This window comes from Apaloderma vittatum, unplaced genomic scaffold, assembly GCF_000703405.1.
Source record: "Apaloderma vittatum isolate BGI_N311 unplaced genomic scaffold, ASM70340v1 scaffold2783, whole genome shotgun sequence".
In the NCBI taxonomy this organism is placed as follows: domain Eukaryota; kingdom Metazoa; phylum Chordata; class Aves; order Trogoniformes; family Trogonidae; genus Apaloderma; species Apaloderma vittatum.
The window spans coordinates 19268-32230 of NW_009707305.1; the positions used below are offsets into that span (position 1 = coordinate 19268).

The 12963-nt window shown below is 40.6% G+C and overlaps 1 protein-coding gene across 1 annotated transcript in view; it reads left to right on the forward strand.

The window, feature by feature from the left end:
* The window catches only part of LOC104271447 (cubilin-like), a 43868-nt gene that overhangs the window by 18610 nt on the left and 12295 nt on the right, over window positions 1-12963 (forward strand). Inside the window, exons 10-12 of the mRNA XM_009866116.1 lie at window positions 5596-5790; window positions 7996-8125; window positions 9062-9279. Of these exons, the coding sequence (XP_009864418.1) occupies window positions 5596-5790; window positions 7996-8125; window positions 9062-9279 (543 nt within the window). The remainder of the gene's footprint in view (window positions 1-5595; window positions 5791-7995; window positions 8126-9061; window positions 9280-12963) is intronic.

Consider the following 12963-nt stretch of genomic DNA (forward strand, 5'->3'; position numbering starts at 1 on the left):
TAGAAAAACTGGTTTTATCTGACTTTAAGTGCCCCAAAGTAGACATCTAATTTAGATTATCATCTAGATTTATCTTTTCCTATAGTGATGTGAAAAAGTGCTTTAAATTCAAATGCAAATATGTTGTGCAGGTGGAATGGAAGGCATCCCTCATTCTCTTCCCCCATTGACTGTTACAGGAAGCCATAGACAGTAGCTTACACAAGATACTTAAGATTTAGGCAGCAAAATATAGGCAAGATTGACCCTATGAGTGGAGTTTGGCTTAGTCTCTGTGATTTCCTTGCAGCCTGAAGAATGTCTCTTGCTGTGTCAGTGCTTACAGAACCTCATTTTGATTTGTCTGTTTCTTGAAGCTGCAGAGGTCGCCACCTACTTCTTTTAGCACCTGCATTGTTGTGTTTGGTTATTTTATAAAAAAAACCCCAAACAAATGGGGATGAGTCTGGTTTCTCAGCTCCACTTCTGCAACAGTGATAAATGTTGTCTTCCATCTATCCTCCCTCCTTGGATCAAAGTTCTACACAAATCTCACATATTAAAAGTAGTTTAAAAAAAAATGTAAGTAGACTTACTATCTAAGAAATAATTAATCACAACCATTTTTTCTTCATAAGCTTTATTCAGTTGAATGCCCCTACAAATACAGCTCCAGGACAGCTACAATAGTACATTATTAAATGGCTGTAATGCTCTTCAAGTATGATTATAAATTAAAGTCTAAGCTCCAAATCATGGAAAATTAGGGAAAATAGATGTGGGCCTCCTCCAATATCTGCTTTTAGAATTCTGTAGTATTTATACTCTGTCCATACAAAACAATTGCATTGTGTTGATATCATGCTGACCTGAAAAATATTTTAATAACATGTTCATTCCTCCTTTTTTTATTTTTTAAATATGCAGCTGTAATTTTGCAATCTGGTATAGGGTCACATCTTTGTTTTGGAGTCTTCTCTATCTTTCTCAGTTATTACTAGGCTATTTAGAAAAAAGAAAAAGTTTTGCAATAGATTATTGTGAAAGAGTATGTGTGTGTGTGTGTATACATATATATATATGAAAGATGTGTAATTCCTTGCTTTCAAAATTGTAAAAATGGTATCTTGTGCTATAGAACTTATTAATATATTGCACAGGAGTATATACCTGAATAATACTTCTCCTACATGAGTAATTACTAATTTTATTACCATCTATACCAGAAGCTACAGCTGTGAACCAGAGCCTCATTGTTTTAAGTTTTACAAAATTTAAACAAAAAGGTAGGTTCTGCCTCAATACAAAATGAAAAAGAATCTATGGCTATAGATAGGAGGAAAGAGGACATTGTCATTAGTGATCAGAGAGTTAGGGACCCAAATGTGGTCAAGGTTTTTTTGCAGGCATCATATCAAATAAATGAATTTATGGAGAATAATGAGACTAGACAGAAATTTCTGCTAAATGTAAAGGAGACAACACAAAGGCATGTTTCAAAATATAGTGTAAGGACAACTGAAGCTCTTATCATGTGAAATTTGGAGGCAAGAGTCAATATATCAATGCTGAGTGGTACCAAGACATGATAAATAGAGTGCAGATAGATAACAAAAGGCCTTGAAAGCAAGTACACGCAGCCATTCAAAGAAACAGGGATATGTACATAACAGCATGTAAAACAATTGGTAGCTCCAGCAGTACTTGGAAGAAATATTGTCAAGGCTAGAGGAATGAATCGCACAATATCCGTATTGGAAGAATCACTGTTTCTTGGGTAAGAGTCATAGCTATGTGGAAGGAGAGGAAAAAGTTTATCTTAAAGAAACTAACTGAGAGTACTTGAAAATATTTACATCTAGCCTGGAGGTGAAGACCTAGAGACATCCAAATCATAGACATGGACCTAATGAGGGCAGGCAAAATGATGAGATGGTAAAGAAAGAAGATGCAAGGTGTCAAGGGTTAGACCTGGGCTGGCAACTAAACAACCTACAGATGCTCTCTATTAACCACTCTCCCTCCCCAAAAGGCAGAGGAAAGGGAATACAGCAGAGAGACTTAGAGACTGGAAAATTAAAACAGCTTTAATAAAACCATAATAGTACAATAAGGAAATAATGCAAATAATAAAATATATACAGTTATATACAAACACAGTATTGAAACCAACTCCCCCACCCTGTAGCAGTCCCCACTGGTGCTGCAGAGCCAGCAGTACTGGGGAAACCCCAGGCTCAGCAGCAGAGGGGAACCAGACACAGGAACTGGATTCGGGAACTCAAAATTGAGGTTGATGGCAGAAGAACAGGGGGAGGCCTCTTTGGATGCCAGCCATTGAAGAACAGAGCTTAACCCTTGTGATTCCTTAGATTTATACTGAATGTGATGTATATGGAATGGAAATGAATACTCTCGTTGGTTAGGTTTGGGTCACCTGTCCTGTCTGTTCCTCCCCAGAGGTGCAACTTTTTACTTTCTTGTGACCCTTTTACTTCCCAGCACCCCAACATGTTACAAGATTTAGCAGTGGCCTTGGTCAAGGATAAGCGAGTATAAGCAAGAGCCAAGAGCCTTTCTGCATACCAGTCCTTGGTAGTAACTATAGACATCAGGCTTTATCACTTCTAGAAGCAGACACTGTCTGCAAAAATATGATGCTAGCTTCAGAAAGTGTAGTCTCTTAGAGGAAATTGAGCTGAAAAGTAAAATCACTGAACAGAATTGGTTCTGGTTTAACTCAAACCAGGACACAAGGGAAGAACTGAGGTGGGAAAAAGAGCTCTCCTATTGAACAGTTTTGTTAAGAGACAGAAAAGATATTTTAGTCTGAACAGAAAGAGGCCTGGAGGAGGGAAGTAGATTTATGGGGTCATCAGCACAAAGATAGTCGTTGCATCTGTCCTTGAAAATGAGATTATACAGAGCTAATGTGGAGATAAAGAAAGAAAGACAGGAGACATGTCTCATAGAATCCTCATGGATGAATCAGAGGAGAGAATACAGTAACACCAGAAGGATGGCAAAAGCTCTTAGTAGGCAAGGTTTTATGAAGAAAAACAGTGCTGGCTATGTGGAAGTGCCTGTCAGCTCAAAGAGGATGTGGTCTGACATCTGGCTAAGAATAGATCTCTGGAGACTTGTGAAAGCTGTTCTATTGTAGTGCAAGGGACAGAAATTGGCCTAGAAAAGATCTAAAATGATAGAATTAAATAAACCACAGAGAAGATCCCTGATGATGTACTGAGTATGTGTAGAGGCTGGAAGTGTGACATAAGGAGACACAGTGCAGGAATCTGAGGCTGGGGATTATTTACAGAATAATGCACTTAGTCTGATGAGACATTAAGGAGAAGTCTAACCAAGAGAAAAGGTTACAGGATAGAGATCAAACAACCATCAGCCCTGCCAGGATTCATGAGTCATAAATGATATTGGCCCAAACAATGAAGATTCAAAGCTAGAAACTAAGCCTTTTGCTCACAAGTCTACATAACCATCTTACTCTTCCTGGCATAACACTTTGAAACAACTTGTGACAAGTATTGTACAACTTTGCTTTGCTGAGAAATCCATTTCACTTCATGCCTTTCTCCATTTTCAGTAAAGGACCTGAGTTGCTTTCTCAAATCTTTCCCATTTTGAAATTGCCCTTGTCTCTACTTCATTTTTTTTCATTTCTTTGTATTTTAAAATTGACCCTTTTTTTTAAATTTGTATCACATTATCAAGTATTTTTATAATAGAGTAGGACATGAAGAATTAATTATTTTATTACAGTGTAATCAGCTATCTGATGTGGCTGGTTGTTTTCAGCTTAGTTACTCTTACTGGATTCAGACAAGCACCATATTTGCCTATTGGCATAATTGTATAACATGTTAGAATACATTGTCTTCATTCAGAGGTAAGGGATTTTTAAATTAAAACTCCAGAGAGGAACTAAAATATATCTGGCTGCTGGGATCACTCTGTTGTTCTTTTGAAGAAGAATTATCACTCCATTCCTATTTGTCATCATATTCAGTACAAGTCATCCTGTTTCCTACAACAGTAGGAAGCAGTTTGTTTTGACCGGACAATCTGCAGGAATCACTCGGCTGCAATAGCAGGCTCAGCTTTTCTCCTGGTAAATTTAGGTAATTCCCTATTAATCTTTTGCAGTTTAAGTAACTGACTGCCCTGTTGTTTCTAAAAGGTCACTAAACGTGATAACATAACCTCAATAAACATGACACCCAACTTCCATTGTGCTTGTTAATGATGAAGAAAAAGACAAGTTGTTCTCTAAGCATAACAACTAATGAAGCTCATTTTTCAGTAGATGTGTGCTGTGTTTTTCACTGACAGCATTAATCCCACTGTCTTGCATAAGCTACGTGGCTCTCTTGCTCCTACATGATAGCAAACCCCTCTAGGTCCCACCATACATCCCTTGGTTGTACCACTCTGGGTACCACCAATGTCTCCCTGTACTTAGGGCTCCCAGGTGGGCAGGGAGGTGGTGATGTGGCTCTGAGCTCCCAGGGTGCCGGTGGCTGCTGCTCAGCAGGTCTCTACCCCTACTCACAGCCCTTACACTGTAAGCACAGCTTGTCCTTCCTTGGTGACATTCCTCTGGCACTCCAGCTCAGCTACTGATCTTCACGAAACGCAGATGAACTTAAAACCATTGATAGCTCTCGTCTCAGATGAATCTGTTTGCAAATGGTGAGGTGGCTAAAAAGTCAGGAAGGTAGGGCAAGGAGTTGGAGAGGATGGCTTGTTCCTCCAGAAACTAACTGCAAATGAGTAACTAGGAAATCCAGTAGAATGCTACATTCTCCATTTCTGTGTTTCTTAGTGCTTCTGAATGGACAGCATTTCACTCACCCTAATATGTGCCCCAATTTGCTTCCTAAAGCAGACTGCTCTTGAAAATCATTGTTTTTTCTCCTATTGCTCAGTCACCTCCAAATCTTCACTGGCTGCCACAGTCACAGGATTTCACTGGAAGACTGCAAGATTAAATTTACGTTTTTTTTCTTCTGAGCCAAGCTGAAGAATCTGGATTTAGGTACTACAAAGCTTGAGGGAATGAGGAGAGAAGGAAGTCAGCTCTGAAGCATTTTAGTATATGCACTATTTTTTCACATTCCCAAATTCTCAGCCTTAATGATTTAAAATTCCCTGCACTGAGTGCTGACTACTACCTTAGGGGAAAGAAATACTGAGTAGTTCATGGCCTGTGACAAAAGGTGTATTGCTTTGATCTACAGAGGAGATCTATGTTTTTATTAGGTCCTCTCATCTCCTCATAGATGACATTCACTCAATTATGAACTTCCATGAACTCAAGGGACCTAGAGCATTTTCAAGACAATAGAATGTGCTGAATGGGACCAGTCTGATGTTTTATATACAAGGTGTTTTTGCCTTTTTCTGCCTCAGTTTTTCTGCATGTTAAAAATTGACAATTCCTTCCTCAGCAAGTGGATGAGATCCTGAGATCCTAGAATGGAAAGTAACATAAAACTTGATACTTATCCTGTGTGAGTTTGACATACTTGCAGCTCGGTAAATCACATGGAAAATATGCTGCTAACCCTTTTGCATTATATGTCCATGCAGCCCCAGCACTCTTGAGCAGAATTTGTCTTTATGACGGACTAAGCATCTTCAGTGGGACAAGGGTGACCCCACATCCTCTCATCACGCTCTGTGGTAATGAGCTCCCAGCCCCAGTCAGCGCCTTTGGACCTATGCTGCTCAACTTCTACACTGACTCCCATATTGCAGGCTTTGGATTCCAGGCAAGATACAGAGCTGTTGGTGAGTAGCCACCGTCCTGTTCTCTAGGTGGTAGAAATGTTCCTGCTGGATAATTGTTCAGTGAAGGAAGTGTTTTGGAACGCTTCAGATGGATGTAGATGGTTCATATTCGCTCTGCACTTGCCCAGAAGAACTCTCAGGACCAAAACATGGGGCTCTTTGGCATGTGTTGTCACTGACTGATGTGTTAACTCACGATTCTTGTGTCGAGACACCACATGGGACCAAGTCAGGAACTGGAACCCTTGTCCTTTACTCTGGAAAAGAATTGCAACCCATTCTGGCAGATTATTTTTGGTTTTAGTTTTTTGTTTTGGTTGTTTGGTGGTTTTTACAATGTTTAAGGAGAAACATCACCAGTTTACTTAATTGAGGGTATTTAAAAGATTTTATCACGTAAAGGAGAATGGTCTGGTTTTCAGTTATACTAAAACTACATTATACAACATGGGTATGAGAACAGGATCTTTAAATGGACCCACCTGTATGCTTCCATCTGATGACCCCTTTGCAGTGGCAGGTATTAAGGTAAATAAAAATTAGGATCTATATATATATATATTTGTTTTTTAATATTTTCTCTTGTGTTTTAAAGAGGGAATATGCATTAAAAAAGAAATTTCCAACTGAGTTTAGAATGTACATCTGCACAAATATAAATATCCTGAAAGATTAACTTTGCTTTCAAAACCAATTTTAATATTTTCTAGATTTAACTTGTAGAGACAATACTTTGATTTTTTGAAAGAATCATTTTCTAACTACAGAGAAAAGTGTGAGTTCTTAACTTTGGTATTTCCCTTAATGCATTCCTCATGTTCGAAGGCACAGCAAAAAGCATAAGGCTAAGTTCTTTATATAATATGAATGGCCTGATACAGATAAGACAGAGGGAACGGCACTGAGAAATGACGATGTGCAGTTACTCATGGAAAAGACCTTCATAACTCACTCGCGTCAGTTGCCGCTATCTGACTTGTGACTTCTGACATTCGAGAACGATGACTGCAGCCTTATTAGCTTGTTGTTGTATATAAAGCAGATTCTAGCAATTAACATTCCTCTTCCCTCTAGCTGTATTGTTTACTGAAAAAAAATGAAAAAGGCTTCCCCCTCATAATGTAAAATAATGCTGATCCTTTATCCTCTGGGCTCCTGTCCTTTATCTGCCAGGGTCCCGGGCTGCCAGCTGAGAAGCCGGGGGCTTTGTATCCAGCAGCACCATGTAGTGGGACTACCTTTGTGAAGTTGGATGGCTTGGGCAATGGCATGTCCTTCAAACATGAGAAGTTGTGTGTGGCTTTAAGCTATTTATCAACAGGACGCAGGGAAATGTTTTTTTTTTTTTGCCAAGTCAAGATTATGAAATAAAGGCTGAAGCTAACAATGGAGATTAGAGTTGGTTTTATGATAGTTTTTGTTCCCTCAAGCACCGAAGCTGGGAACAAACATTAGCCACATCCTGGCCTCATTGGCTTTCATGGTGTGAAACCCGGAGGAGCCAAGCCATGCCCAGAGCCTCACACCTCCCCACCGCCCAGCGGGGCTGGGGCATTACTGTAGCACTTATTCTATGCAGAAAGGCAGAGAGTAGTCCCCAGGTGTCACTAGCCCTGGGGACTGTTCCTTGTGCTGGAAAGGAAGTGGGGAGAGTGGCTGAGAAGGAGGACTGCAGACTTGCTCTCTGGCTGAGGATGAAGTTAAACTCTGCATGGAGCTGTTCCAGAAGAGTCAAGGGCAGAGCTATGCATCCAATTGTGGCTGCTTTTGTGTCAGTGCCTTCCATGGGAACAGTGCCTTCCGTTGCATGAAGGAATTTCTTTGCTCCCATATCCACCACATTTCTCTTGGCATTCTAGAACTGGTGCAGAACTCCTGCAGATACACCTGACATGCTCTGCATGGGGCACCCTCCCCATCCCACTGCTCCCTGGTCCTACTACTGCACACTTGAAATCAGGCTCAATCTTTTACTTTACAAACATGGACCATTGCCATTTGTTATGGACTAGTAGCAACCTGTTACTTCAGAGGACACCTTGGTAGACATCTCCACATTTAAGAATTACAGGTGTGACAGCAATGATGGCTCCTAATTTATCAAGGGCTTTTCTCATGGCTAAAAGAGAACTGACACAAGCTCCTTCAAGAAATACGAGAATTGCAACCAAGCCGTAATCACTTTTCTTTCTGTTCCCCCTACAGCTTGTGGTGGTGTTTTCAGTGGCTCTGTTGGTGTTATCAGCAGTCCTGCCCATTCAGTTCTGGATTATCACAACAACATGAACTGCTCGTACTACATCACAGTTGGAAATGGCAAAGTAGTGATCCTCAAGTATGTAATTCAAGTTCAGTTTGTCATCAAGGGAGAGGGAGGTCTCTGATTCCAGTTAAAGAAAGTAATTATTGACAAATTTCTTTGTTTTTCCTTTTCCAAGGGGAAAGCTAAAGTAAAAGGAGAATTGGCAACTGAAGCCACCTTCATCAGCCTCAGGCCCCCTCCAACTTTCTCTTTAATTTGTTATGTGTAAAATATTGCCACAATTGTAACTTTGCACTTTTGCTAGCAAGAGGACTAAGAAAGTGTAAAAATATAGCTCATATTCTTAGCTACATTTTGTCAGCCCTTGAGGAGTTGAAACTCCGGTGAGTTGATATAAAAAAAAATTTAATTATTTTAGAAGGCTGGTATTCACTTTACTGACCAAGTAATAACACCCACCTAGGAAGAGTATACTTTTGAGTGTGTGCTGTCCTGCCTAAAAAAGAGATACGGCTGCAACAAAACCTTGCCACTGACATATTAAATGATAGATAAGTTCTTCTGTAACTTACATGCTGATTGTGAATTAAGAGAACACTTCCCAGTTATATGTAAGACCTAGCTGATCTGCACTCTGAGACTGCATTTTATACGCCCCTCACATGCCCAAGAAAACTGCAGACAGGGCAATTTGCAGAAGTGAGAGAGGGTATGTTTGCTCAGGGGAGATCTGCTGCTTCACAGAAAGCCGAGGTGTGCTGACAGCTTGCCTTGCAAGAGGCCCAATGGGTGAAGGTCACTATTTTTGGGGCCTGGTAGGCTGAGTTGTTTTGCCATGCAGCTAACCATTCTGCTTGCTTCTTCCTGAAGAGAAATGTTTTATGGTATCTGTCTGCGTATGGCTTAAGCTATTGTTACTACTCAGCTCTGTCCTCAAGTGCTAAAAACACAGATAACACACGAATAGAAATGAAATCTGGTGCCTAAAGCTCCAGGTGTATTTTACAGATTCAACAGCTTCCAGCTTGAAGTATCTCCCTCCTGCTACAAAGATTATGTGGCTGTATATGATGGTTCAGATACCCATGCTCCTCTCCTTGGGAAATTCTGTGGTTCAGAACTGCCTCCAAATATCAAGAGCTCCAGTAATCACTTGTTCCTGGTGTTTACCACTGACTTCTATGGATCAGACAGAGGATGGAAAGCATCTTTCAGGGAGACCTTAGGTAAGACTATTGTCAGATTTGTAACTCCAAGAATCTACTAGTAGGTAATTTCCTTCAGGGAGCAGTTATGGTCTCACTCAACTAGGGATGCTGAAGCAGGGGTGTTTCTGATTTTGCCAAAACTGAGTGAACTAAGCTAAATACTAGGCTTACGGGATCCCTGCATTCCAGTCCTGGTTCTAAACAGATTCCTTTTAGTATTTCTAACCTTTTCCCACCTCTCTGAAGGCACAGGCTTATCTTGGGTGGCTGAAGGCTTAGCAGCACCCAAAGGCCTCTCTTTTAGAGGAAACTCAGCAATACCTGAGAATTTTTTCTTTTGTATTCAGATGTTGGCTGTGCCTCCTTTACATCCATCCTCCATTTCACCTTCCACCTTTTTCAAAACTAAAGTGTTAAGATTGGAGTTCCCAACATGTACCACTTTGCTGACCTCTGCTGATTTTGTGGATCAAACTGTTTAGCTGGCCGTAACATAAATGGGAATGTACCAGATTGTAAGTATTTTGATGGACACAAGAGTCAGGGGCAAAACTGGATTATTGCCTCAAGCCCAGCAGTCTATTTTTAAGATCAAGGTGTAAAAGGAATTTTTTACCTCCTTATAGCATCTGAATTGTTTGGAGATGATAAGCAAGAAATTATTATTACATGTAAATCGATTTTGTGGCATAGCTACTAGTTTCCTGTGTAATTAACTCAATGTTTTTGTGATCTAGAAAGAAGTAATTGTCCAGTTTACAAAGCTGGCACTCAGACAGTTCAGAATGAAAGGCCTTTGTGGCAGAACAAACATAGTCTTCTGCTGAGTCATTGAATCCCCTCCCAACCCCTAGCCAGCAACTTTCTCATTTGATACAGTCTGAGAAAGTATTTACAGATAAGGAAAATAACTGGTTCTATGGGCTTTGCCAAGAAAAATATTCCCACAGAATCTCATGGTCATTAGTATTATTAACTCTTCCTTTGCTTCACTCTAAGTAATTGCTACAAGAATCTTTAAGACCACTCTTATGGACTGCTATTTCAGGTAACATAATGTTGCTTCACCGTTGCTGTCCTTAAACCCTTAGGTATCAGTTGTCAGAGATCCCCCGCAGCCTGGATCTCCAGTGTGAGCTCATCAGGAACTCCCCAAGCTCTTGCTCTTCCTGTTGGCATACAGTCAATTTTTTTAGCCACTGACTGTAGATTTATTTGTGCAATTTGCCAGAGATTCTGCTTAAGCACACAACAGAACACAAGCCAAGCTCTTCAAGTCAGTACCATGCCTGATAATTTCCTAGAGTGAGAAGAAGCCTTTTATGATAAATCTTTGCTATCTATTAGGCTAAGTTTTGGAGGGGCATTTCTGCAGGCTCCCAAAGAAAGGGAGGTTGTGATGTTGCAGGAGTTACTCAGGAGCAATGGATTTGCAAGCTGGAAAAGACAGCCATGAGGAGTTGTGAGTTGTGTGATGAAGAGCTCATGGTAGAGAGATGGTTAATGGTGGGTCTTCTTTCTCCACTGTGGGAAGCAAGCCACAGAGGCTAAACCACACAGCTGTAGGAAGAATCCTGACAGTCCCTTGCCAGTACAGAACGGCCAAAAAAGTAGAAAAGGGTATTATAAAGGAAAAGATAAGTCACAATCCTATAAATGTTTCCAGTTTGGCTTGTCGAAAAAATAGAGCCAGGAAAATCTGTGACACATCTTTGTACTATGAGGTCTGAGATTCTGCTTCAAATGAAAGAGAATAAAACCATAAAGATCTAAAAGCCTGCTATTATAAATGGTGCTTTAGAGAAGCTCCTTCATGTTTGTCAAAAGATAAAACCCATGTGGTTTTGTAAGAGTACAAATGCCATCAGATGACAATTAATAATGATAAATCTCTTGGATAAGGAAGATGGTATCTGTAGCGAAACAAGAAGCCTCATTCTCTGTTGGATGACAATGAGCACATTATTCTGTAGTTACCCTAGGGAAGCACAACTGGATAATGTAATTATTGCTCTCTATTTAATTGTGAGTGACCCTGATTATGTATTGGAAAGAAGTGAGCAGGAACAGTACACTCGTTTGTAGCAAACGGAACTATTTCCTTTCCTCATAAGCTCTTCCAGTTTCTTTCCTGATCAGACTTCTCTCAGGGGTACTGCTAAAATCCAGCATTCTCCATTCTTTCTCTCTTGTGAATTTTATTAGTAGGGAGTCCATCTAATAACCATAGTTGTGGGAGGGAAGAGAAGATGGAGTAGGAAACTCACCAGAGCCCTAGCAAGACTTTCAGTAATCAGGCATTTGAAGACTTAAACCCTGAAATTTCTGTAAAAAACCCCCATGGTCTATTTTAATTAAAACACTTTGTTTGCAGCATGGATTCTGCACCCACTAGAATACTGAAGGTCCCCCAACTAGTCAGAAAAGAGAGACTATCAGAAAGTATGAAATAGTATTAGTTTGACAAAACAGCAAGATCTCACCTTTGTTGTCAGATGTATTTTCTTTCACCATGCTACTCCGTATGCTGTGCAATTCTTTGTTAAGTGCACACTTCACAAGCAGCATTCTTTGTTACAACCAACTCTGTGATATGGTGCATTTGAGGCAGGGAGACATACGGTCCTTGTTGGTGCAGCTCAGAGGGTTTATAATTTCGCTATCTCTGCTGATAAGCTTGGACACGTAGTGGCCTCAGTTTTTGAATCACTGGACATGCTCTCAGGCTGAGATGGTGAACTAGGCTGACTGGAGGATCCCTGCATGCTGCAAGTATTAGATTTGTAGAAAGACAGATTCCCCTTACCTTAGTTACCACTGACCTTTTTTCTGCCTTTGTTTTCAGTCTGTAAAATGAGAATTATACCTCCTTTCTACAGCAAGTGTGTGCTCCTCTAGGCAATCAATAACAGGATGAGAAGAGATAAATCGATAGCAGCTTAAGGCATTTGGTTACATGAGATGTCTCTCTGAAGGAAGGGAAGCTAAGAGCTCTCCCCACAGACTGAGCTCTGCATGTACTGAGCTTGTAACTCAGCCAAAGATCTCCTGATTATCTTTCCAGCTCTTAAGGGGAGACCTGAGCTTTTCAGCTGACCCTGGCTGGCAGGGACAAAGTCTGCACATACCTCTGCCGTCTGGGCTGTGATAGCAGGGACTTTGTGCTTTGGTCATAAATGGAGCTTCTGCCTATTCCCATCCTGCAGTGGGGTGACCCTCTCAACCCCAATTTTTGATCCCTCTAAGGCTTATGATACCAAGGTTGAGAAGACATATAAGGGTTTGGATTTTTTTCTTATTTTTAGAGTCAGAAATGCCTGTCAGGATATGTAGTGTGACCTTATTAACAGCACATCATTTTACTCCTGGCAGCTCTCCGTGCTTGTGTACATTGTCTCCATAATGAAAAATATATCACATTCTAAACCACGGGACAAGGGTCTAGGAGTTTTCTGAAAGGCAGGTCTGCCCATTGGGGCTGTCTGAGGAAGCCACATGAATTTACAAGAAGCAAAGTGTTATACATGAATAGATAAGCGGGGTGAGTCAGAAAGCTCTTCCTGAGCTTTCTTCAAACAATACAGGCAAAATTTAAATGGATTTGGGACAGTTGGGAGGGTGGGATGAAGGAGGGCAGGAAGGCTGCCTGCTTTTTCTCATCAGCCCTAAATCCTGCTCAACTTCAAGCTGTAGCCAGCTCTT